We start from the raw sequence: 27,952 nt of genomic DNA on the forward strand, positions 1-27,952 counted from the left end.
CTCACCTGGTTTTCCCAGCCTGGCATCTAGAAGGGAGAGCTGACCCCTGCCCCCCTACAGACAAGGATGTCAGAGCCGCTTCAAACTGAATCTCAGGGTCCTTGGTATGAAAAACCGAGTCAGATGCGTACATGAGGAAAGTGCTATATGCCCAGTAGACCCACACCTGAGCCCTCACCCCAAAGCAAGCCTTTGTCATATTCTGCTTCCAGACATTTCCTTGGGAATTTATCTCCCCTGAACAAAAAGTCTGGCCGATACTAGAAGGGGTGGGGAGGAAGGGTGGTGGGAACAAAGGGGGAGGGGAGGGCTTTGGGGTCAAAGACTATGGGGCTTTGGAGTAGGGCGGGCGGTGATGCACATCTGAGGAGGTGTGAACCTACTTCCCTCAATCACACTATATGTCATAAACCACTGTTACCGCAATCAAACAACAAAAATTCAACTCAGGGTTCTTTCTACTTAAAAAACAACCACCTGGGCTCTCCCTGGTAGCACAACGGGTTAAAGCACCGCATCACAAAGCTCTCCAAAGCCCCTGCAGCACGAGTTCGATCCCTGGCCAGGGAGTGACCCACACGGCGCAGCAGACCTCTCCTGACTCTCCCCTCAGCAGTGTACTTCATCAGTCGGCCTGTTCTGATGCCCACTCTGTCGCTGGTGAATTCTGTCACCCATCACACCTCTGGCCTGTACCCTAGTTCTGTGTGCATAAATAAATAAATCTTAAAAAAAAAAAAAAGAAAAAAAATGTGCCTAAGTGCAACAGGGTGCTTGCCAAGAGGCCACAGGCATATTTTCATTTCTTTTGGTGGCGGGTACTGGGCTTACACAATGTGTAACCTGTACACTGGATTTGATAACAACTATCAATAAGAATAGGGTGGGGGCTATTGGGGCTGCATGTAAGGTCTTCATAAAGGTTCACCACAGCTCCAGCTGGCAACTGCCACAGGCCCAGGCTAGAATGAGGGCATGTTCTCCACAGCCACGGCCCAGCCTCCTCAGCCCTCACTTCCTCCCCCTCCAAGGCCTGCTCTGATGAACCCTTATTCTCAGGACCAGATCTGCTAAATGTACCCTGTGGATATTCTACAGCGAGGGCAGGACATCTACTCCATGGGTGCCTGCTGAAGGGCATGTTAATGCTTGGCTGAGTGAATGTTCAGGTCAGGAGGGGTTTTGCTTGGGGCCTGCTGGAATCAGGCCCAGGAAAAGGCCTCAGGGCTGGGTCTGCCTACATTGAGACTTCTCTGGGGAGGACTCATTTTCAGCAGCATAGAGTGGACATGGGGCACATGGGGGCCCCTGGAAGAATGGCTGCAGCAGTGCCAGGCTCACCTCTTCGCAGGTAAGGTGCAGGGAGAAGAACCCTACTCCTTCCTCCCACAAAAGTCCCTGAGGTCCACTCTGATTGGACTGGCCAATGTCACATGTCCTGACCTGAGCTGATCGCTGTGGCCAGCAAAATGCAATGTGCTGATCGGTTGGCCCTGAGCCCTGGACTCCCAGGCCTGAAGCCAACCACAAGCACTGAGGAGGTAAATCAGGGCTGACACTGAAGAAGGACAAACAGGTGTTCAATGGCAAACTTTGACAGCCATTCATATTCTTCGCAGGGATATTTCTACTTTAGCAGCAAAAGCCTTCAGAGAACAGAGCCTCAAAAGGTTCTCCAATCATGGTGTTTCCAGCACTCTGCTCACCCGGTCAAGCCACGTGGTGGCCACCTGACCTGATGTGTCCAAAGGGACACCCTGTCTCTTCTCTAGCATAAGCACAGACCATGATTGTCATACACATAAACCTCCACCAGGAAACTGGGGCATTGATATGACAGATACCCACATAATTATCTCCATTAGTCCACGTGATGGATACGCACAGGATTAACTACCTCGCTACCTAAGGTGATTGATACCCGTGTGATTATCTGCCATGAAGACACGCCCTTCCCCACTTCTAATGCAATTACCTTCCTCCGTAGACATGGAATTGAGGCCACGTGATGACGTGCTCCAGAGACACACGTGATTGATGCCCATGCAATTATCTAACACAATGATATGCCAGTGATTGATGCCCATATGATTATCTGCTAAGATGATACCCATGCAAATGAAAACTGGCAAGTCCTGTGAGCTCTAATAATAACCCTCACCAACAAGCCCAAAGCAATGGCTAAGAATGCAGAAAGGTTCTTTAAAACTAAAAAGCCCACCCAAATTCTCTTTTTAAAAAAATTCTATTTATTTATGCATACAGAAATGGGGTGTGGGCCAGGGGAGAGGATTCACCAGAAACAGGGTGGGGGGCAGAACAAGCAGATCGACAAAATACACTGCTGAGGGGAGCAGCGGGCAAGACAGGAGAGGTCTGCTGTGCCCTGTGGGTCACTTCTGGGGCCAGGAATCGAGCTTGCATTGAAGCGGCCAAGGCTTGGCTTAGCTTTGTAGTGCAGTGCTCCAACCCGCTGTGCCACCAGGAAGGGCCCCAAATACTCTTAAGTTATGTGTGTGAGTTTGTGTATGAGAGATGTTTTGTAGTGTTTAAAGCAAAACTTAGAAAGCCACCATTTAAAAAAAAAGTGAAAGTCCTTCTAGCTTTCAAATTCTCAGATAATGGGGTCTACCAAATAACAAAAAGTATTACTGATTTCAGAGAAGGTAGCAGATATTTATTCTATCAGCAATTCAAAAACCCAACAGATTTTAGGTCTTAGTGACTGCTTTGCCTTTTAGTGACCAGCTAAGGAAACCAGAGGAGGGAATTACTGATGCAAAGAACTCTGCACAGCTGAGGGCGGGGCTCAGGCTGGTTCATGTACAAGGCTGTGTTCAGTCCTCCAGAGCTAGCCTGGCCGAGGCTGGCCCACTGGCTCTCATTTCCACACTCCACTGCTCTCCTCAAAAGAAAGTCAAGCAGGAGCAGGCTTGGTCATTTATCTCTCTGCTTTTTCCCAATTCACTGTTCTGACTTTTGAGAAGAGCATGTAATATCCCCATAGAATGTAATGATTTTCTTTGCTAATCCATGGAGAGGAATCCTGGGTAATGTTAATTCAGCTGCCATTTTTATAATAGGATTATGTTTTCTGGGAGTTAAAAATCCCACTTGTTAGCTACCAAACAGACTTCTACAACAGCTATAAAATCTATTTTAATCTCTATTGGCATCAAGGAAATAGCTGAGCTACAATTTATATTTAACTATCATTAGTGTCTGTACAATCTCCAATAAATAGATAATACTTCTTTTGATGCTATAAAAGGAAAATGTTCAGCGGGAAAACTGGAGTCTTGTGGGTCATATCGTGCAATATCCTCCAAGGCAGAACAAATGTTGCTTATATCCAATAAGGGTTATGGGGAAAGTTTATTGAAACAGAATAACCCATGTTTACATATATTAATGTTCTTTTCTTCTATCTGAAAATCACTGTGGAGGAATCAACTATTTGATCTCTTACCACTTGGTGGGAGACCCTAATTACGTTATCAATAGAATAAACCTGAGTGGAACACTATACCGAACTTAAGACATGAGGTTAACACAGTATTTCACTTTACAAAGGGTGAGAGGGTGTTTTGCCGATGGGGTTACATAAGGGGAGGGCAAGGGACCCTCCCAAACATGATACTGGGAGCCAGAGAGTGAGTGGTAAGTAGATTTCCCTTTGTCTTGGAACTTTCATTTCTAGATGGCCCTGTCTTCACAACTGGAGTTGAGGGGACATCAGAAGCCTACTTGGAAAGGGAATTTAAGTATGGAAAACTGAGACCTATTTCTTCTCCTGTTCCCCTCCCCACTTCAGACAGGTGAGTCTTCAGAAGCTTTTGGTGGGCCAGATGGGAACGGAGCTCTGCTGGCAAATATTGTTTCAAGATGAAGGGGAGGACAACAAGGAGGCTGACATGTAACATATCAAAGACCATCCAGGCACTCGGAAGTTGAACATGAATCTCAGGGCAGTCCAACCTCTTTAAAGATGCAAATTGTAGTCAAACACAGAAAACAGTAGGGTTCTGTTTATCCTTTCACAAAGGGTGCAAACTGCTAATCAGGCTCCATTGCTGGGCTGGCCACTTTGTTTATCAATAAACAGGAAGACAGTTAGACTATAATTTTCCTGCCTAGTACTGGTAGCCAAAAGGAAATGCTGGCAGCTTGGTAGTACTGAGTTCCAGTTGCATCAAAACCCAATTATTATTGTAATAATGTATGGGTGTTTGCAAGTTGCACAGGCGTGCTACACATGTCCACAGAATCATGTGAAACATATTGGCAGAGAACGAGCTTGGTGATACACGGACTAAAGGGAGCTGTCAAAATAGGCCCGGTCCTCCAAGGGCTCAGCTGTGGAGTGCTGTTGGAAAACACACACACGCTGGAAAAGTTGACAGGACAGCTATGGAAAACCTCCTACATGTTAATACAACATAACAAAAACATGGTTTGAACAAAATCAAACAACAAACAGGCAATAATCTCAGCTCTGAAATGAAAAATGGAATTGGAAAATGCTGCCGCTGGCCCCACAGGCTGTGCCTGTACATCCTCTAAGCGAGACACTTAAGATTCCAAAGCTCACGTGTTACTAAAACTCGATCGCACGCATGCTTTGGCTTCAAACTGTCCAAATCGTGACCTTAGCTCTTTGCTTACCTTGTTGGCTGGGTTTATCTCTAAGAGATGAAGATGCACTCCAAACTCCATTTGCTTCCCATGATGGGGCATGGCAAATAGAAAATACAAAGGCACTATGATTTCCACAATAGGGCGTTTCTATTTTTTTTTTTCAAATTTCAACAGATTTATGGTGCTTCTGTTAATGCTTAAATAATATATGTGCTACAACAGTTATTGTTATACTGGTTGCGTGTAATTTGTTTAGTCATCAGATGTTTGCTAAGAACGTACCTCATACCAGACACTATGGTCAACTGAGAAATACAGTGGTTTCTCTATGTGATACACTGGGATTCACTTAGCTGATAGCCTACCAGGGAAGCAAACATGGAGGTCATTATAGTAAGGGGTGATGACTGTTAGGATGGGCGGAGAGGTCACTTGCTTTTACATGAAATCTGTCTTCACTGCTATGCCTGGCTCTCCAATATGCCAACCACAGCAGTCTGCCCTGGCAACTTGAAATTGAGAGAAGATAAAGGGGACAGTGGGGCAAGTGAAAATTTGGCGGGTTCTGCATGGCACTGTCAATAACGAAAGTGCAGCTCAAGGGTGGGCTGTCTGGCTTCCCCATTTACTAGCTGTGTGACTTTGGACAAATCTGTTAACCTCTCTGTGTTCTACTCTCCTTATGTGTCAGTGGGGATAACAATAGCATGTGGGGATAAGAACACGTCTTTCAGACAGTTGATGAGGGTATAGAATGAATTAATCTGTACAAAACACTTAGAAATAGTGCCAGCACACAAGAAGTACTCACTAAATGTTCTCTAGTTTTGTTTTTAGAACACCTTCAGGACCAAGGACAGTTCTAAGGCCATGGCTCTTATTTATTTATTTATTTATTTATTTTATTAATTTGTCAGCCATTTACCTATCTACCTAACTTTTGGATTGCATTTTTATACCTTCGTATGTGCACCTATCCCTCACCCTACACCAAACCTCCTGTGACTCTTTTCTCCTGCCCCCCTCGTTCTCTCTGATAACCAGATATTTCCCCCCAGAGTCTAAAAAGCATTGCTTGAGGCTAAAAAAGAATGATTGTGGCAAACAGCCTGCAGGATGGGCCCAAGTTCTAACTTTTGCACTTTGGACAAATGTCTAGAATGAGATATTTTGGCCTCGTTATCTCAAGGTAATCAACACTTTGGCCAAGAACATATTACTTCTTAGACTAGGCTTGACTGGGAATTCGGGGACCAATAGCAAACTTTTAGAGGTTAATAGATCTCTAGCAGAAAGGCAGGCTCTGCCTTGGATTCATTTTTTGACTTGACCCTAAGAAGGCCTACTCTCTCTTTCTTTTCTTATTAGATAACCATCTTCCCCAACCTATACAATAGGTGTAGAATAAAAACTGCACCATCACCACCACTATCACCCCTGTGGGGAAAGCGCTGGTGTATTTTAAAATAAATGGCAAAAGTATAATATTAGTTAATTGTCTCTCTATAGCAGAAAATTAAGGGATATCTTAAAATATACACACTACATTTTCTTTCTGGCTATTTCACCAAACATGATCCCTGAAAAAGCATGCATTGTACAAAAATGAAGAGTGATGTAAAAAATATATATTAAAAATAAAAAACAAAGTACATTAAAGATTTCATTTTAATACAAATGTAGTTGAATTCAATGTTTTATCATATATTTAATAAATTATTGAATAAAAATATGTCCACTACTTTATTAGTGAAAACATGGTGGTATTTAGTATTTCGTTATGACTATGGCCACTAGAATAAGAAAAGCTGAGCAAGAAACTATTCTTTGGTATTGAACATGTTAACGCTGCAGGACTGCGTGTGGCCCCTCCCCTTTGTTCTGTGGTATACCTGGTGTACCTAAGTCTTTTAGGTCTCAGTTTAGTGAACTGAAACCTCTTGGGTTTATTTTCTAAAAATTGCCCTGATTTAATTGGTAGTTAAATTTGGAGTAAGTAAAGGTTAATGATTTTCATGATTGTCTCTAAGCTATTTCTTACCTCATTTCAGAGGAAATGACTAGTTCCTACTTTATAATATAAAGTTTCAGTTCAGTTAAGCTGAACTGAGGGTTCTTCCCTCTCCATCTTACTTTTGAGCTGGCGCTCAAGGATCTGTTTTATTTCTCAGGCCTGGGATTCCCATAATCAGGTATATCATATTATATAGACCACACTCAGTCTTAATCAGATTCCTAGGAATTCAAGAGAAGTAAATAAGTGGCAACTTGAAGCCTGCATACTTCTGTAAGGAGATTTTGTTTAGCTCATTGAATTAAAACTGTTGATTAACAGAGATATTTGAATCCTTGAATTAAGCTGTTGCCTCATTTGCTAAATAAACAATCAGGAGGATAAAAAGGTAGACTTGGTTTTTTTTACTTTTGGATTTTTAAAAATAATTACTCCATAAAACAGGAAGGTTACTTAACAGTATGAAAGTATTAATAAAAGACAGAAAACACTTTACTACTTTTATGGAAACCTGACAGGTTTTTACATCAGAACCTTTAAGGATCAAAAAGAACTTGCAGAGTTTCTAAGCACAGTTCAGATTTCCACACAGTTCCAAAAAAGACTTACAGACACCCCAACTCCTATTGAAGAAATCGCCCAAGCTTTCAAGTCTTTCAATAAAGGCAAGGCCCCTGGGAGAGGAGGCTCCTCACCCTAATTTCACACCCCTATTGAAGAACAGTTAGTTCCCCACGACCCTGTATATATTTAATCATTCGTTGCACAGCCATTCACTTTCTCCCTGTCAAGAGAATACACCTCACCACTTTAGTAATTTGCTTCAACCAAAGTGACACTACTGAGGTATGTGAAACTCATCCAAAAGGACTTGTGCATTACCCATGTACTATGTGTGTACATGTACACAAACACGCACATCAGGAAGCTAAATGCAAATGAATACATATGCTCAGGACAGAAAAAGATCTTCCATATGTGTGGCAAGGAAGACTATCACAGAAGAACTCAAGATTTAACCAGTTTAAAATGATGAATGTCAGGGGATCATGTTATATTCACTGAAGATCAATAATAAGCCTTGTGTGATGTTTGGTGTTTCTTAATGAGCAGCTCACACCTGAAAATGCAACAACTCCTAGGTTGGCTGAGTCTAACAGGGAACTCTAGGAATCATGTTGTGAATGACTATGAAGAAGCACTTAGCAAGTGGCTTACTCTGGGGGACACAGGTGCCACCCTCCTTTCCTATTTCTGTGCTGGTGACTCCAATTGTCTCCTCCCAATCTTCCTTTGGGCCTCATATTGTCCTGGGAAGCATGACAGCTAGAGGGAGCAGCAGCATTCAAAGGACAGGGCTTGGCATTGGTGGCTGAGCTTACAGAATTTCTGAAGCATTGCTGCAGTGTAGAGGCAAGTGGGGTCCTCTTGCTTTTCATAATAGGAAGCAAGGAACCAACTGCCTATAAGCGCAGGATACTAAGCCCAAGACCACTGCAAAGTTGGGAACAATAAGCTGAGACTATAAGTTAGTAGTTTCTGACTCCCAGCAAAGAAGCAAACACAAATTCTCCTTGGAGGAAATCCAACTTACTCTAGACTCTTGGAATTCCCATAAATCAATTCCAATCTTTATTAATTTACACGATGAATCAGTTCACAACAAAAAGTTATTCAGGTGATAAAATTATCAAACTAATCAGATTCAGGACACATATGAAAAAGAACCAAGCAGAACGTATATTGAAAATTGTGATCACTAAAATTAAAAACTCATAGGTTGGGTTAAACAAATTAGACACAACTGAAGAGAGAATTTGAAAACCTTTAATTAGTTAGGAAGAATTACTCAGAATGCATCATAGAAAGACAAGAAGACAGACAATGTGAAAAAATTGTAAGAAACAGGTTAGAATGAAAAGTTCCTAAATATGTTTACTCAGCATTTCTGAAGGAAAAATTAGAAAGAAGGGAATAGAAGGAGTATGTGAAGTACTCATGGCAGATTTTAATGAAATGATAAAAGACATGAATCTACAAATGCAGAAAAGGCAGAAGAAGGAAGAAGGGAGAAGAGAAGTAGGGAAAGAGTCAATACTTAGTTGATGAAACTGCAATACTATACGCCAAAGACAAAAAGATCCTAACAGAAGCCAGAGAAGACAAGTAACCTAGTTTTTACACTGACAATGCAGCTTTCAGTATCAATAATAGTAACTAGAAGACAACAAAACAATTGCCCCATTTTCCCTTAGAAAATGTTTCCCAATCAAGATTCGTCTACCCAGACAAATAAGAGGTTTTCAAATAAACAAAACCATGAGTGTTCACCATCAACAAACCTTCACTATCGGACATTCTGAAGTGACACATGTCAGGAAAAAGAAATCTGACCCCAGAAATGTCTGAGATACAAGCAGGAATGATGAACAGAATAAATGGTAATTTCGGTAGGGATTAAATTCATGGCATTAAAATGTGATAAAATATTGAGCAAAAACAACATAAATTACAAGGATTATTTCAAGTCAAGGTTTTCTAAAATTTTTTGTTACCCAGCATGAAGATAGAGGTTTTTAAATATATACTTGGTAAATTTCAAGAGTAATCAATAAAAATTAGAAATAGAATTGCAACTTCTAAACTAAGAGAGGAAAAGATGAACTCAAAAAAAAGTTGAATCATCTTTTATAAGGCAAGAAAGAAAAAGAAACAAACAGATGAGAAAAAAAAAAAACAGGACAAAACAGTATATTTAAATATAATCTTATTGGGCCCTCCCTGGTGGCGCAGTGGGTTAAAGCACAGCACTGAGAATCTGAAGCCGCTTCCACATGAGTTCTATTCCCGCCTGCCCCGGAGGTGACCACATGGCGTGGCAGACCTCTCCTGACCCACCCGCTGCTCCCCTCAGCAGTGTAGTTGGTCGATCTGCCTGTTCTGCTCCCCACTCTGTCTCTGGTGAAGCCTCTCACCGCCCCTGAGCCTCTGGCCTGTACCCCAGTTCTGTGTGCACAAATAAATAAATCTTTAAAAAATATATATATATATAATCTTATCAGTGATTACATTAAAAGTAAATGGATCAATGTTTCAGTTAGGAGAGACATGGATATAAAATCTTTTAAAAAAAAGACCAGCAGATATGTTTGAAACATAAAGATAACGAACAGTTGAAAGTAAGAGGCTGAAAATATAATGGTCAAATGTGAACCAAAAGAAAGATATTGTTCGTTATATTTATGTCAGATCCTATAAACTCTAAGATAGAAAGCATTACAGGGCCTCAAGATGGTCAGCGCATAATAATAAATAAATGATTCCGTATGCCAGGAGTACATAATAATTCTAAATTTGTATATACCTAAGTTTGTAAAGTAGGCTCAATCAAACTATCAGCAGCAAAAAGTGACAGACACCTGGGTGAAACTGGCAAAGTCTCCTGTGGCGTATAGATTTCAACTAGCATCTCAATTACTGTCAAAGTAAGCAGATGAAAGTCAGTAGTAAAGAGGTGGACATAATGAAAAATACATTCAACTCTGAATATAGCACCAAGGCAGGGCTTATGAAAAACAGCACAGGCACTGTGCATAAAGCAGGACTCACCGACTTTTTGAAAACCAGAGTCATTTAGTCAACATTCTCTAACCATCATGCAACAAAAGAATTTATTTTAAAAACTTTCCATATATCTGGAGATTAAAAATTCTAAGTGCCTGGCCCTCCCTGGTGGCGCAGCAGGTTAAAGCACAGCACTGAGAAGCTAAAGCCACTTCTGCATGAGTTCGATCCCCGCCTGTCCCGGAGGTGACCACATGGCGCGGCAGACCTCTCCTGACCCGCCCGCTGCTCCCCTCAGCAGTGCACTTCGTTGATCTGCCTGTTCTGTTCCCCGCTCTGTCTCTGGTGAAGCCTCTCGCCACCCCTGAGCCTCTGGCCTGTACCCCAGTTCTGTATGTACAAATAAATAAATCTTTAAAAAAAAAAATTCTAAGTGCCTGGTTTTCAGACTGGGTTTGTGGATCACTTGTTCCACAAGCAGGAAGTAAGCAGGAAATGGGTACCATGAACTTAGAGCCGTCTCCAGCACTGGACACTGGCGAGACCGAAGCAGCATTTACTTTTTATAGCAATTCATTGTTACTGTGTCTTATGAAAGTATGGGCCTGGAAATGTTTTTTAATAAAACAAGTAACAACAAAGGAAAAGAACCATGCCAATTCTTAACCACAGCGAGTTGGGAAAGCAATATTTTTAAAATACCCTGGCTAACTCAAGAGGTCAAAATGGAAATTAAAAAACTTAGAACTGCCTATGGTGATGGCACACGGGTGATAGGGTGATGGGAAGCCCATGGGGATTACAACTGAGATGGAAAAAGGCACAAAATGATGTAAAAACAAACTATTATATGAATGAATGAATGAATACATAAACCCAGAACCAGGAGATAAGAAAGATACATGACCCCACTTTACATCACTGGAGAAGCTCTCAATACCAGCAAGACTCGTTAGGGTATAATTATTCACTTTTTGCTTCTCTCACCAACAGTCTTGATTCCTCCAGGTTGAACACCAGAGGCAACTATCTTTGTTTTTTGTACTGCCTCCTGCTGGCCACGGCGACTGGCTGAATATTTGAACTTGCACATTTAAACTTAAATATTAAATAAGTTTGAAAATAGGTTTATATATTTTCTCAACTAAAGGAGGAGGCCTGGAATCCTGCCTGCATTATTCCATTCCAACTTTTTGGGCCCCATCCAGTGTCACAGAGATTCTTCTGTACGGTGCTTGGCTTACTTTCACTGTATCCCAGCAAGCAACAGCTGATAGCCTGGCATCTCCTTAGGCATTTAACAATGAAAAGAGAAGATAAAGGTGGCATGGAGGTGGCCTTTCATCATCCTTGCTTGGGAAGGTGAGCTGATGGTGTCACCCTTAATATGAGGGAGCTACTTACATACAAATTGGCTTAGCAGGACAGGATTAGAGCTCCTGTTACTATTCTATACTTACAAATTGATTCAAGGAAGCTCCTGTTGTTTTCATTATAAGCTCATACTCCACAAAGTCAATCAAATGAAACACTGGATTAGTATATTAATAAAAAAGAAAGAAATGTAGTATAAAATGAACTAAGTTTTCATAATGCCAAGAAAGTTGAATTAGGCAATAATCATTCCACTTCAGCAAAACTACAGTAGATCACTTGAAATGAGAGTTTTAATATGGATTTCTGCTAGTAAGAAATAAACTTATGCAAAACGGGCTCTTCTCCATGAAAATGAGTAATCTACCAACAAGAAGCACATCTAGGTGTGTTCAATAAAGGTAGCTTCAATAACAACAACAATAACAAAGGGCCCTCCCTGGGTGAAAATGCAGCACTATGAAGCTGTCCCCAGCCCCTGAAACATGAGCTCGATCCCCGGCCAGGGAGGTGGCCCACATGGCCCAGCAGACCTCTCCTGTCCTGCCTTCTGCTCCCCTCAGCAGTGTACTTCATCAGTCTGCCTGTTCTGCTCCCCACTCTGTCTCTGGTGAACCTCTCACCCCCGCACCTCTGGCCTGTACCCCAGTTCTTGTGTGCATAGATAAATAAATCTTTTTAAAAAACACATGAGGCTTTTCCCCTGCCGCCGCCGAGTCGCGCGGAGGGGAGGCTCGGGTGCTCTCAAGACTCGGCCCACCTGTAACCCACCGCCATGGCCTAGGAAGGCATTGCTGCTGGAGGTGCAGTGGGCGTTAATGCTGCTTTGCAAGAGGTGCTGAGAAGCGTTCTCATTCATGACGGCCTAGCACGCGGAATCCGCAAAGCCGCCAAAGCCTCGGACAAGCGCCAAGTCCATGTTGCGTGCTTGCATCCAACTGTGATGAGCCCACGTATGTCCAGCTGGTGGAGGCCCTCTGTTCCGAACACCAAATCAACTTGATTAAGGTTGATGACAACAAAAAATGGCAAATGCCTGGGCCTCTGTAAAACTGACAGAAAGGGGAAGCCCCGTAAGTGGTTGGCTGCAGTTGTGTGGCCGATAGGACTATGGCAAAGAGTCTCAGGCCCAGGGGGTCGTCGAGGAGTACTTCAAATGCAAGAATGAGCAAATAAAATATTTGGCTAGGCAGAAAACAACAACAACATGAGATACGTGAGAAGCTTCTGGCTTCTCTGGACATTTCCAATGACCGAGTCCCCTGTTTCTAAATATATGACATCCCAGGGTACGGGGAGCATCCTGAGATATGAACACAAAAGACCTGTCGGTCTTTGAGATCTCGTGAAATTCACAAAGGTAAGAAAAGATAATGAGAAAACAGGCACAACTTTCCAAGAAAGGAGAAAAAAGAGATTCTGGAACGTACCAACAGATGAATCAACTTGAGGCTAATTCCTGGCAAAAATTCTTGGAGATTTCAATCTCCTTGGTCCTGGCATTGCAAGCTTGGATTATTTCATGATTTTAAGGCTTAAGTGAGTTAACATATATAAAGCATTTCATGTGACATCTGTCACGTGGCAACCTCACTTAAGAGGCAGAGACGGCCATTTTTGTATTGGTAGCACTTGAAAATGAGGATGGCCGCAACTAGGTACTGATAAGGGTCAAGTCCTTTCGGACCTAATCTCATTGTCTTGGCAAGCAGAGGTGCAGGGAAGAAGGCATTCCTCTATAGGTAGAGGGAGCCGGCCTCAGGTAGACAGAGCCAGCATCCTCACCTTGAAATGGACTTAGATGAATCTCTTCTCCCCATGACAGGATTTTAAGAGAGTTGGGTGACTCAATGACCATATACGCAGTACAGACCATGAACTTGGCCTCTCTGTGCCTTGGCTTCCTTTGCCTGTAGGAGCAGGTGACAGTAGCGTGTCCTTAGAATAGCCCCTGGCACTCCGTTAGTACTGGGTACATGTTGGTTCAGTAATCTTGGGGAGTGTCTAGTGGCACACTTACGCAGCACTTGGCTGTGACCTCCTCAACATTTCCAACAGAAGCTTGTTAAATTTTCATATGGTGTGCTGGCTGAATTCTCAGACGGTATAAATGTTAGATGATGAAGCCATAATCCACAAAAGCTAGAACAGAGAAGGTATAGGAAATGAAGACGGAAGATGAAATTTAGCTCTGGATAGAGTTACTTTTTTTTAATAATATAATAGTTTGTTTTAACATTATTTTGTGCCTTTTTCCACCTCAGTTGTAGTCCCCGTGGGCTCCCCATCACCAAGTCACCCATGTGCCATCACCACAGTCCAGTGCACTACCCCATCCCCCCATTTTTGCTGGATAGAGATTTTTAAGGAAAAAATATTTTTTGGTACACATACAGCCTGGCTTACTAGAACTTTCTGTAGATAAGAAAGGTTAATTCAGTGAACTTCATATTGAACAGTATGCCTAGCACCTGAAGTAAGCAAGGGAAGTGTGACCTTGATAAGATCCAGATAGACTCCAAGGGATGGGTGCCCTCCCCCACTATAGGTTTCTCCCAAGAAGTGGTCTTGAGTGTAAAGATGGACTTGAGCCCAGATGAGCAGGAAGGAAATGTGAGACAAGAAGGAACATACTGCCAAGTCACCTGTGTGGCAGGACAGGTGATGAGGAAGGATGATGAGGAAGATAGCCTCAAGACTGGTGAAGAAATAAAGTTTATCAGGGTACCAAACAACGGCTCACTCAGCTACATGCTCAAATAAATAAATAAATAAATGTAATTTATCTAATCTTTAGATAAGGATTTACCTCATCTTTTTCCTACTCCCAGGCAATTTATCAAATCCCCCCCCTCCCATAATAATCCGTGAGTCTGACAAAAGAAGATATTGTCACCCACAGTACAGATAAGAAATGCAGGCAAAGTGAATTGCCCTGGGCTGCACAGGACTGGAAATTCATCAATTTTTGCAGAGCAGAACATGAGTTTTTGGAAGGAAGCATACAGGAATCACATTATATCCTTCCAAAAAAAGAAAAGAAAAAAGGCTATTTACCTTCATCTCTGGGAGAAAGATTACTTGTATTTTCCTTGGCATTTGCCCAAGGATGTTGAGTAGCCTCTTTAGATCCCACAGGCATAATCTAATCCTTGCCAAATACTTGTGAAGCCTTATTTTGACCATTAGAAAGATGTTGGAAACTAGCTTTAAAAAAAAAAAAAAGGCAAATATTTGTTTGTTAAAATCTCCAAGGAAAGTAATTAATTAAGAAAGTTGTATTGTACAACCACAGGATTTCACATCATCTAGTACAAGGAATTCTCCAAGCAGGCATAAATCCAGATGGCCAGCTCCCTCTGGCCCCAGATATGAAGTCTATTCCCAGCTCAAACTCATTGTTTAGGGAGTAGATAAATAAAGATGGAGTGAAAGCATGTTTTTAAGGCAAAGAGGTTCGTGTAAACATAAATTATTGTTGTAATGATGAACGTTTCATCTAATTATTGAACAAATGCATGCTCATCACAAAAAACCTGGAAACAAAGTAAACCAAAATGAAAGAAAAAACATCGCTGGCATTCAGTGGGAGAACCCTTTGTACCTGTTTGCAAATTGGATATTTTTCTAAGACTCAGGAGAAAACCAGCCAAAGCTGCAACACTATGAGTCTACGTATTTAAAAGGCTTAAAAGGGCCTTTAATTAAGTAGGGAAAATGGTGATTTATCCAGAGAAGACGATCTTGTATTTCCTTGGCACCGGGCCAAAAGAGGTAAGACCACTCACTATTCAACATACTCGGTAGTAACAAAGAAAGAGTAATTCCTGATTGCATCTTACTGGCCAGAAAAATACACACCATGATTCTCGGAGTAAGTCAACAAATGCCAACAAATGCCACGATAGAATGGCTAGTCTCTGTCTGTCTATACCTGGGCAGAGCCACTTATACTGGAAGTCATGATTGTGAGTGCACTTTGATAGGGTCTTCCCCATCTTTCAGAAAAAGAAGCACACACATTCGAAGCCCTTGGGAGGACTGGGTCAGGAATACACTACATAGTAATCACCAAAGGTGGTACAGGCACACCTCGCTTTATTGCACGCTGCAGAGAATGCCTTTTCTCTAAGACCTTCCACCTGCAAAAAGATGATGAGTTGAAGGAGGCTCAGGTGGCTGGAGGCATTTTTGCCACAGGTATTTTAAATGGTGTGCACGCTGCTTTTTTAAACACAGCACTCTTGCACTCCTAATAGCCTACAGTGGAGTGTAGACATAGCTTCTGCATGCACTGAGAAACCATACATACTTTAGCCTGGGGCTAAAACTGCAGCATCTCGAGGGGGCCTGTACCCCGAAGTCCTTCCCAGCGGTGAGTGGTGCCCCGGGACTGCACCGAATGCCATTCGTCTTTCCCCGACCCTCAGGAAGACGCCTGATTACCTTTCTGTTCGCAGCCACCCCATCCTCGCAGTCCAGCACCGCGCAGTCTACGTTCAAGGTCGGGATCTTCTTTATCTTCTTCTCATCGTTCCCAGGTACGTAGAGCACCGCCCTCCGGGGAGTGTACTTGGGAGCGGGTGAGGAACTGTAGCCAAGCCTGGACACAGCAGCTGACCGAGGGGCCTTCCTGCAGAGGACAAGACTGGGGTGAGATGGAGTAGAATGTACTGTAGCTGTAATTTCAAAAAAACCTTATAATGCAGTTACAAGAGAAAACACAATGACCTTTTTCTTTTGTTTACGGATGGCAGAACAACTCTATGATTAAGAAAACAATAATAGCCAAGATAACGGAGAAACAAAATGTCCTCTGGCTCTTTACTGATATAACTTGAGAAAAGAAGGCAGGCACACCTATCTAGTTTGGGAAAAAAGCACTGCCAGGGTTAGTGTATTGTGCAGGTCGCATTAGAGAGAAAAAGGAAAGAAGTTTATATCCAAATGAGCTGAATAAGAAAATAACATGCAGAGATCATATGTATCTCCCTCCCTCTCTCTCTACCTACCTGTCTATCTATGAAGGTACATAATCTGTATAAGCATTAGGTTGCGGCTGTCCTCGCCAAGGGATCTTTTTAGGGAAGGAATAAGTGCTTCAAGTTCAACTCTCACAATAGACAAGGATGGCTGGCCACTTCTTCAGTGAGGACAGTGAATGAGGAAAGACAGTTACTAGCTTTGCAATTGTGGACAACTTAATTACTGGAAACTTCAGAGTCTTCGTTAGTAAGATGAGTGCTCATTTTACAGGTTGTTGGGGATTAAGTTCAGGGAATTACTGCACAGGAAGCACTCGCCGGCAGAGAAGCGTGATGGTGGTGGGCGTGGCAGAAACAGCAGCTGCTGTAGTTATTAATGGAGACTCTTGCTGTCAGTAGCCCCTGCCTGTTCTGAAACTGCTTTCTCCTTCCCTTCCCCCCATCCTGTTGGGGTGCAGAGAAAACCACCCCTTCCCTCTCTGGGTTTGATTGAGCCTGAACAAGTTATTAAAACATTTATCATCAGATAGCTGGGCAAATCTATCTATAAATTCTAAAGATGAACAGAATGGAACAGGCATATTTTTTCTGCATTTAGAGACCTAGTGATCAGGAAGGTGGGGGCAGAGGGGCCCTGGGGAGAACTAAACATGTCAAAGAGGGGGTGACCTCATCTTCACGCTGAGAATAAAGATGCGATTCCCCAGTAGAGGACATGGTCACTGACAAACGGACAACTGGATGAGATTCTCCAGAGCACATCCCTCTAGGGAGCAGCGGCGGCTTCTCTAATCAGAACTGGCGGTGCCAGAAGCTGAGGACATGGCTGTCTCTTCTTTAACTGGGCTTAGCTAAGGACAGGAGTTTCTAGTCTTCAGGGCGCTAACTGCTCTCCATACAGAGCAACTGGCTCTCTCTGGGTAAAGGTTCCAGGCCCCAGGCTAGGAGGATATGAGTAGCTCTAGAAGACAAAAGGCCCACGCTGGCCACACTGAGAAAGGTCTATTGTGTCGGAGACCAGCTCCAACTACTGAGGTGTCTGGAGGCAAGACAGGCAGGACCCTAAGGTGGGAAGGCATCTGCCAGCGGAGATTCCTAAAAAAGGGGGAAAGGGAGAAAAAAGGGGAAATGGGGCGAGGAAGACAAAGGAATTGGAGTTGGGTGCAAGTCTTCCTGCTCTGCCTTCAGCAGAGGTTTATTTTATACATTAGGAGCAAGCAGTGGGATGACATCAGCACACGAACTGGGCTGAGAGATTACAATCATCTTTTTTCCTAAGAACAGTTTAGGGTCGTATTGCCTTTAGCTGAGATATAACATTCTAAAATCAATTAAGGTTAAAAACAGGTACATACGTGCACAAAGTTCATGACTAATATTACTATAGTGGAGATCAACTAAGATAGAAGTCCCTGAAACCTTATCTACTGCTTAATGGGTTTTTGTTTTTCTACCTGAGTCATCCTGGGAGGCAGAAGAGGAAATTCCTTGCAAATCAAATCTCTGAAGAGGAGATATAGGTGAATTTCCTTATCTGAAGACTACACACATAGTAGAATCCTGAAAAACTAGCCAGAAGACTTTTGTGGATTCCTTTAAGGTGTAGCAGGTGGAAAACTTGACTAGTTTAAAAACAGGCAACCTGGATGAATTTCCACATCTAAAGGCCAAACAATAGGAAGCTGAATAGAGGGCTAGGTGAGATAATAGAATGATAAGATTTGGGTTTTCCTCCATCCATCTGGCAGTGAGAGAGACTTGCAAAAACAGCCCTTTTGCGTTTATTTATCAGTCAGTAGTCAAGTCACTTGACGTCAGGGGAATTTTTCAACCTGGTGCAGTGCTTGCTTGTCAGGGCAGGCAGGCCTTCTGCGGCTGAGGCCATCCAATTGTAAGCTGAAAGTTGCTCAGAATATTTTGATATTACGATTATACAAAAAAGGGAAGTCATAACATAAGTTAGCGTGGAAAGTCTGATTTTTCAGAGCAATTCCCCTCCATCTGATGACAGAGGTTGCATAGCTTGTGTCACTATTGACCCCCACTGACCCCACAGGACTCAAGTTAGGCTCCCTGCGAACAGGAGTGTTGGTGAGAAGCTTCTTTGACTCAGCACAGCCCTCGCCCATCACCCAGACCATAATTCACAGTGCTGTGAAAACTAGATTTGAGTTAGCCCAGACCTGATAGCAAAGGATGGAACTGACTCATTACCAGGACCAGCTAAATAATTTGGGGTGAAATCAACCAGGTAAAATCAAATCAAAACTAATTATGAATTTCAAGATGGTCACAGCACATGAAAGCAAGCACCAGGCCCTTCTAAGCCAGGTCAAGTGCGCCAGCAAGGGTGACGCTTGGTGACAGACAGGCTCCTTGTCGGGAGGACTCCAGGGAAAGCGCGCGTAGGGCCCAGCCAGCTGCTGACACCCTCTGATTCGCCTGCGAAGACATGAGAGAGCTGTGCCCTTCCTAGGTGACTGTCACATCTGGAAGTCCCCTACCTTAGTGCCAACCAAGTGTTTTGCAGGGTTGTGACAGGTGGCCGAATTAGGGTGCCTTGTGTTTAATGTATCTCAAAAACACCAAACCAAATCCGCGTCTCTCGGGTGGGCAACCCTATGTTGTGTGGCTCCGTCCTTCCTTCTGCAGTCATCCTTAATAGATAAAACTTAACCTGGGCCCTCTTTTTCCACATAAGCATTGTGCTAGGTGAAGTATGGGAGACAGAGATAGACGGTGATACGTGTGCCTTACAGACCTTTTAAAATTATGTTTATGGAATTAACATTGCATTGTAACATTATATAAGAAATCCAATTCTTTACTTCCCCATACAACTGACACCTTTTGCCTGGTGTATCACAATCCCCTTCCCGCCCTATGCTCCCCCCCATTCTGGTAACCACTAATTTGGTCTTCCCATTGTATAGTAAACATAATGTGGCTAGCTAATTGAAGAAGGCCTCAAATATCTGTCATGGTTTTACACTGACTGACAATATCTGGTCTGTCTTAAAAGAAAGGAGAGGAGGGGAGGTGAAGGGAGGTGAGGGGGTGGTCCTCCCTGGTAGGTCAAAGCACGGCACTAAGAAGCTATCAGCTGCCACTGCAGCACGAATTCCATCCCCACCAGGGAGCACCCACAGGGTGCAGCAGATTTTCCTGTCGCCCCGCTGGTCCCCTTAGCAGAGTATTTCAGTGGATATCCCCACTCTGCCTCTGGTAAATCCTCTCACCTCCTGCACCTCTGGCCTGTACCCCAGTTTTTGTATGCATAAATAAATAAATCTTTAAAAAAAAAGACATAGGTGTTCATAACATATTTTTTAAAAATCCAATCATAAGCAACTTTGCTGTGTTCATATCTTCCCCTGCTCAAAAACTGCCAGTGCCTCCCCATTACCAGAGTTAAGTTCCCTCTCAGCTGAAATCTTCCTCCTCTAAATTTACATCCCACCAGTACCCCACAGAAACTGCCCCCAAGGGAAATCAGGTCCTACTATCTCTAAGACACACACACTCACCATCCTGTTCCCACCATACTCTGCTTCTGCTGAGCTTTTTATGGAAGAGTCTCTTCTCTTAGTTTACTTAATCCCTATAGATCCTTCCAGCTCACTTCAAGGTCCATGTGACCAGCAAACCTTTCTTGACCATTCATCTCTAAACTCTCTCAGGTCCAAACGCTCTCATCTTTAAATGTTTGCAGCACTTATCATTTGTAAAGCAGGATCAGCAAAGGGTTGGTTCTGCTGTCCTGGCTAAACGTAGTCAAGGTGGAACAGCTTTCTGGAAAGTCAGCTGATGGTGCAGATCATGATGGCTTAAAAGTTTCTATCTAACCCGGTAACGTCAAAGAATTTTACCTAATTCCTTTTGGGAATTGCTAAATCCCCCAATTCATAGGTTGAAATCTAAACTCAATGAGATAGGATTTTCAGATAGGGCTTTTGGATGGTGCAATACTGTGATTTATAGGAAATATATATATCTTTGGTCATTTTGATGATCAAAATGTAGTTCTCATATATATATATGGTCTAATCCACAGTTCCTGGCTCACAACTCCCACAGTCTCAGAACTTCCTTATTTTGTGAATGATAAAGGTTTTTTTTAATGTTAATGAAGGTGACTATTGGCAAACTCTAGGGGTAGGAGTGGTTGCCAGGGAAACCACTGTAAAACTTCTAGTCCCACCCCAGACCTCCAGGGAGGAGAGAGGAGTGGAAGGCTGGGTTCAGTTCACAAAGGCCAGGGGGTTGACCAGTTAACAAGTCATGAAGCCCCATAAAATCCAAGAGGAGAGGGTTTCCATGGGCTTATGGTAGGAGATTTGGGGAGACTGGCACACCACAAGGGGCCATGGAATTGCCTCTTCTCCCCACAACTATCCCTGTGCACCTTTCTCCTGACTGTTGACCCATATGCTTTAGTATCTCTGTAGCCAACTGGTGACCTAGGGAGGTTTCCTGAGTTCTGGGAGTTATTCTAGCAAACTACTTGAACTTGTGCATGGCTCCTGGGATCTTCTGATTTACAGCCAATTGGTCAAAAGCACAGATAACAATCTGGGGGTGATGAGCATCCAAAGTGTTGAGGAGATTGTGGAAGCCTCTAACCAACAGCCAACAAGTCAGAAACATGGAGCTTGTGGCAGACCCCGAAGTGGCGGGTTGTCTGGGAAACTGAACCCTTAGCCAGAGGAACCTGACGCATCTCTGCATGGATAGTTTTAGAACTGAGTGGAATTCTCAGATACCCTGCTGCCTGTTGGTGTGGGGAAATCTCAGCACCACATCCCCATATTGCAACTGGGCTTAGAAACCAAAATCACAGGAGATGACTAAGTAATGAGGGTAGAGCCCTCACAAGTGGGATTAGTGCCCTCATAAAAAGAAACACCAGAGAATTCCCTTACCTTTCAGTCATGTGAGGACACAGTGAGAGTGTTAAGGGGAAGGATGTCGTAAAGGGAGAGGACAGCTGCCCTCACAAAGGAAGAAGGAAGCTAGTCCTCACCAAAATCCAATATACCAGTACCTTATCTTATGTTTCCTTGTCCAGAACTACAAGAAATCAATTCCTACTGTTTATAAATCATCCAGTCTATGGTATTCTATTCTAATAGCCCAACTGGACAAGGTAGGACTCTTATCTTTAAAAAAAAAAGTAGAAATACATTAAATCTATATAATATTAAAAAACTGCAAACAGCCCATAGGATCAATTATGTTACATTCAATGGGTTATTACGCTATTGTTAAAAATTACTTTATATATGGGCCCTCCTTGGTAGTGCAAAGGGTTAAAGGGCAGCACTGTAAGCTGGCCACAGCCCCCCTCAGTGTGAGTTTGATCCCTGCCCTAGAGGTGACCACATGGCGCGGCAGACCTCTTCTGACCTGCCCGCTGCCCCCTTCAGCAGTGTACGTCGTCAGTCAGCCTGTTCTGCTCCCCACTCTGTCTCTGGTGAATCCTCTCAATGCCCCTGCACCTCTGGCCTGCATCCCAGTTCTGTATGAACAAATAAATAAATCATTTAAAACAATTACCTTATAAAAATACTTAATATAGAGATAGCCATGATTGTTACTTTTAAACAGAGACTATAATATTATATATGCAATAACATCTCATCTTTATGTCTGAAAGGAAATACATCAAAATGTGACCAGAGGTGCCTCTGAATTGTACAATATTTTTCTGCTCTGGTATACACTTACTTTCCTGTTGTAGACAATACTTAGCTTAAAGAAATCACAGTTGGTTTAAAACAAATGAATAAAACCATTTAAAAGATCTCAAACGACGGCACAATATAGCATAAAGTATAAGGATGAATTAAATGAAATAGTTGACATCTGGCCATTTTTGCCCCACAAAAAATGGGATTCTCATGTGATTCAACCCAACATTAATGACTTGCAGCAAAAAGACTGATGAGGAGCAGTCCACCTCACCCCTCTCAGTGTCAATTTGCTCTTCAGTGGGAAGGGATGCAGCCATGCCCACCCCCTTCCCCAGGGGAGAGTACACAGCAGTCGGCAGCAGGTGGATGGATGTCATGACTCAGCTTATCTGACACCTACCACCCATATGCGATGCTCTCAGCACAGCCTAGCATCAGCACCCTCCATTAGATCACTAGCTCTCTGAGAGAGGGTGGTCTTACCTCTCCTGGGTCATGCTCAGCACAGGGCCTGGCACTGAAGAGGTCTGCAATTCCTGTTAACTCATTACCCAATCAGAGTCATGCCTCCAAAGTGGGTTAGGGCTAATCTGCCACCATATTGTCCTTATTCTTGCACAAGAGTCAGTGGTGATTTCCCCATGGTCGCCCTGACAATATTCACAATAGCCAAAATGTGGAGACAATCCAAATGCCAGATGATGGAAGAGTGGGTTAAGAATATGTGGTAAACAGACACACTGGAATACTATTCAGCCATGAAAAAGATGCAGTCATGCCATGCATGAAACACAGATGGACCTTAAAGAGATGATGTTAAGTGAAATAGGAGAAAGACAAATATAATATAGTTATCATAGTCTATAAAGAAAAAAGCAATACAAAAATAAACCCTCAGTCTCTGGCAGCAGAATGGTGGTTACTGGAGTCGAAGGTACAGATAGAAGGGACTCACTGATGGGTGATGAATGGTGCCTGGATATTGGGTGGTGGACATGGAGTGTACTGCTGAAACTTACACATTCTATAGACTAATACTTTAAAGAAAAATAAAAACACAATTCCTCACACACACACAGTCAGTGGTGATAACAGGTCAGAGGTCATTTGTATTCCCTCTCTCCTTTTGTGCCCTGAACCTTTAATCAACTTAAGATATTGTTGTTTCTCTTATGCATATAGCCTTTCCTTTGCATAAAGACAGTTTACATCTTAGTCTAGAGTCTCATTAACCTTTAGCTAGATGACTATGGAAGACTTTTATTGATCCTCACTGACCACTTTGTCTTTAACTTGTCTGTCCATCCGTCCATCCTCCCACGTACCCTCTATCCATGCATTCATGCATATATGCATGCAGTCATCCATCCATCCACCCATCCACCCATCCACCCACCCACCCACCCACCCACCTACCCAGCCACCCACCCAGCCACCCACCTACCCAGCCAGCCAGCCAGCCTGGAGTGAGCACTAGAAAGCCCCCAGTGAGTGTCCAGCACTTGGCCTGCAAAACACACGTGGCATCCCAGGCACCTTCCCCAGATGGCGGCACAGAAGGCAGCCTCTGCTGCTGCTACAACAAGCTTTGGTTAGTGGAGTTGGGCGGAAACCCAACCTCCCCTTGTGCCCTCACTGGGCCCCCTGACCAGAGCACACCCTCACAGCTGCATATAGTGGCCCTGCCCTGCACTGCGCTCAGCACCGCAGGGAGGTGGCACCAAAGAAGCAGGACATGCCCAGAAGGCCCAGGGAGGAACACCCAGAAGAAAGGCCTGCGAGCTGGGTCAGGAAGGCAGAAAAAAAACAAAAAGCTGGAGAAGAAAGAAGGTCAAAGATAGCACGAGTGTTTGGAATAATAAAAAGAAATAAGATGTAGAGGGTGTTCGGGCTTCAGGTTCTGTAGCAGACTCAGGACCAGGAAGGGCTGTCACTGGGCAGGTGGCAGGCAGCAGGAGCCGGTCCAGGCACCCCAAGCCTCCCTCCTCCCGGTGCAGCTGGCCTGTCCTCTCCTCCCCCCATTACCGGCTGTCTCAAAATCTGTTCCCTACTTGAGTCGTGTAAAGCACCGACTACCGCGTATGAATTTAATTGCAGTGGGTGACAGATCTAACTTATTTTATTTTATCTTACATATTTGGAGTTAGGGCCTCTTGATAGTCAACATGTAAATGTATTCAAACAATATGCAAAACAGGGGCTTAAGATGAGCTGGAAAAATCTGGTAGCCTTATGGTGAGTTCTCTCCACAGAGGACCTTTTTGTAGACAAGATGGGTCCTGGGGTTCTTCTGGCTGGAGGGGGCCACCCTGGCCTTTTTTTTGGTTTTCCCCTTTTCCTCCCCCACTGGCACCACCCACCATTTCTGTCACTGGAGGCACAGCTGGTTGCTAACGCTGCACTGCCCCTCACCTGGGCCCTGTGGGGGGGCCCCCATGGCCCCCCACCTGGGTCCAGCAGCGCCCACCCTCACCTCAGGAGCTCGCCACAGCTGTCCCATTCTGGACACCCAGTGCAATCAGATGAAACTTCCAGGTAACAGGGCCTGGCCTCGGGAATTCTTTTAAAGTTCTCTAGGTCCTTAAGACCTAATGCCACTTCCTTAAGGTACCACTGACAGAGCAGGACCCTGGTCTCTTCGCTGTGCTCCTGGGAGCACCTCCCACCTCTCAGGGAAGCATTTGCTTCGTGGAAGCTTGTTGGGAACGCAGAATCTGGGACCCCCACCTAGACCCACTGGATCAGAAGCTGCATATTAACAAGTCCCTAGGGGATGCTTAGCACACCAGTCTGAGAAACTGTTCGAGGTTGATGCAAACTTCAGGGCACGCTGGAATCACCTGGGGAGACTTCAAATGTGCCGACGCGAAAGCCCCACAGACACTTTGATATCGCTGGTCTGGGCTGAGGCCCCAGCTCTGGGGCTTCTTAGTGTTATTCTGGTCCTGCTGTGCAGCCAGGCTGCAGGCCACTGCCCCGCTCAGGAGCTTCTCCTTCACATGAGCCACATGCTCCACTATACACAAGTGGATGCGGATGAGCAGTAAGGTCGGAGCTGAAAAGACAGCAAACCTGAAAAGAATCCAATCTAAAGGAGTCTTTCTGGTAAAAAAAAATTAACATTCAAACTGCTAATGATATAGGAAATAGCCGTAACAAGTAACAATCAATGAAGCAACGCCCACTTGAAGCTCTACACTTTGGTATATGACTTTCATTTTTAAAAAGGTTTATTTGTTAAAGTAAACAACCCCATCAAAAAATGGGCAGTAGAGCTAAAAAGACACTTCTCCAAAGAGGAAATGCAGATGACCAACAGGCATATGAAAAAATGTTCAACATCACTCGTAATAAGAGAGATGCAAATTAAAACCACAATGAGATACCACCTCACCCCAGTGAGAATGGCACATCTTCAAACAACTAGCAACAACAAATGTTGGCGAGGATGTGGAGAAAAAGGAACTCTCCTGCATTGCTGGTGGGAATGCAAACTAGTACAACCACTATGGAAAACTGTCTGGAGGTTCCTCAAACTGCTAAACATGGAGCTTCCCTATGACCCAGCAATCCCACTCCTAGGTATCTACCCAAAAGACACAAAAACACTGATTGAAAAAGATACTTGTACCCCCATGTTTATTGCTGCTTTATTTACAATTGGAAAAACATGGAAGCAGCCCAAATGCCCAAAAGTAGATGACTGGATTAGAAAGATGTGGTACATATATACAATGGAATATTACTCAGCAACCAAAAAAGAGAAACACATGTCTTTTGCAGCAACTTGGATGGAGCTGGAAAAGATCATGCTTAGTGAGATAAGCCAGAAAAAGAAAGAAAAATACCGGATGGTTTCACTCATAGCAGGAGTATAATGGACCAGGCGAGAAAATAACAAAAATAATGAACAACCATATACCAGAGACATTCTGTGGGGGTGGAGTGGGGAATGGGATCAAAAACGGGGGGGAGGGCAAGGGAGGGAAATGCACGGGACTATGGTGGTGGCACAGGGGTGATTTGGTGATGGGAAACCCGCGGGGATTACAATCGAGATGGAAAAAAAAATGTGCAAAATGATGTAAAAATAAACTTTGTAATAAATTAAAAAAAAGGTTTATTTGTGTATGCATACAAGAACTGGGGTGTGGGGGTGAGAGGATTCACCAGAGAAAAGTGGGGAGCAGAATAGGCGGATCCACTGAAACACACTGCTGAGGGGAGCAGCGGGCGGGAGAGACAGGAGAGGCCTGCTGTGCCATGGGGGTCACTCCCTGGCCAGGGCTGGAACTCTGCTGCAGGGGCTGCGGACAGCTTCATGGCGCTTTAACCCCTGCACCAGCAGGGAGGCCCCTGGTGTGCCCCTTTTAAATCTGTGGTTTCTTTACCCAGGCTAACACGGAGAGGTCTCTACTTTGGCTGCATATAACAAGCAGCTGGGAGCCTTAGAAAAAGAGAAAGCCTCAGGCCATACCCCAGCAGGATTAAACCTGAGCCTTGCAGTGATCTCTTAAAGCTTCCAGGGAGACTCAGAGTCCAGTTTGAGATCTCCACAGCAGCATCTGAGGCTACAACTCAAGTCCACAGTCCTGGAAAGCACGTGGCACCCCCAGATTAACAAACACTAGACTTCAGTCCCAGCATATTCAGACGAAGGCGCTGGGAGCAATTATGCAGCGTCCTACTCATCAAGCGATTAGGGGATAATGACTGAGGGGAGAGAGGCTTTCCTGGCTTGGAAACCCTGATGCTCCACAGTATATTCCCCACTCAGCAGGGGCTTGGGGGCACCAGGGCGAGTGAGCGTGAACACGGAGAAACCCTTGCTGGGTTTTCAAACTAGAGTCTTACATCAAGTCCAAGGTAAGATGACAAATTTACAGGTTGCTTCTCTCTCTCTCTCTTTTTAAAGATTTATTTGTGCATACAGAACTGGGGTACAGGCCAGAGGAACAGGGGCCTTGAGAGGATTCACCAGAGACAGAGTGGGGAGCAGAACAGGCCGACTGTCAAGTCCACTGCTGCGGGGAGCAGCGGGCGGGTCAGGAGAGGTCTGCTGTGCCATGTGGGTCAGGTCCCTGGCAGGGGATGGAACTCCTGCTGCAGTGGCTTCTGAGAGGTTCACAGTGCAGTGCTTTAACCTGTTGTGCCACCAAGGAGAGTCCTGTGACCGTAGCCTTTATATCCCCTGGGAAACAGAAAAGTGTGACTTGTTTACCACCATGTTCGCTTTACAGAGGTGATGTGGAACCGAACTGGTAGCTTCTGTGCAGTTTGCCCGAGTGGGCTGAGTCTTCTTAACTCAGTGCTTATCCAAAAAGCATTGCCCCTTCACCGTGAGTGCAAATGTACAGTTTTTACAAAACCGTAAAGTATCTCAATATAGTGAAAGAAAAAAAAATTTGACAGCATCTTTCATAACAACACCCATCAGAGCAGAAGGGCGGTCCCAAGCCAGTTCTCGTTCGTGCATGAAGAAATAATAGAAAACACGAAGCTCATCTTTTTCAAATAGCAGACCAACACACTTCCATTTAGGATCCCACACAGTGAGTCTCCACATACGCCCTTTAAAAAGGAGCTGCAGCATCTTCAAACAACTAGCAACAACAAATGTTGGCGAGGATGTGGAGAAAAAGGAACTCTCCTGCATTGCTGGTGGGAATGCAAACTAGTACAAC

At 44.0% G+C, this 27,952-nt stretch overlaps 1 protein-coding gene and 1 pseudogene across 2 annotated transcripts in view; one reads left to right on the plus strand and one right to left on the minus strand.

The window, feature by feature from the left end:
* Positions 1–27,952, minus strand: part of CLYBL (citrate lyase beta like) — a 193,855-nt gene that overhangs the window by 65,988 nt on the left and 99,915 nt on the right. For both annotated transcript variants that reach the window (XM_012723388.1, XM_012723389.1), the window contains exon 2: positions 16,037–16,223. In XM_012723388.1, coding sequence (XP_012578842.1) covers positions 16,037–16,223 — 187 coding nt within the window. The remainder of the gene's footprint in view (positions 1–16,036; positions 16,224–27,952) is intronic.
* Positions 12,366–12,801, plus strand: LOC105853457 (annotated as a pseudogene).

This window comes from Condylura cristata, unplaced genomic scaffold, assembly GCF_000260355.1.
Source record: "Condylura cristata isolate star-nosed mole 26May11 unplaced genomic scaffold, ConCri1.0 scaffold00010, whole genome shotgun sequence".
NCBI lineage: Eukaryota > Metazoa > Chordata > Mammalia > Eulipotyphla > Talpidae > Condylura > Condylura cristata.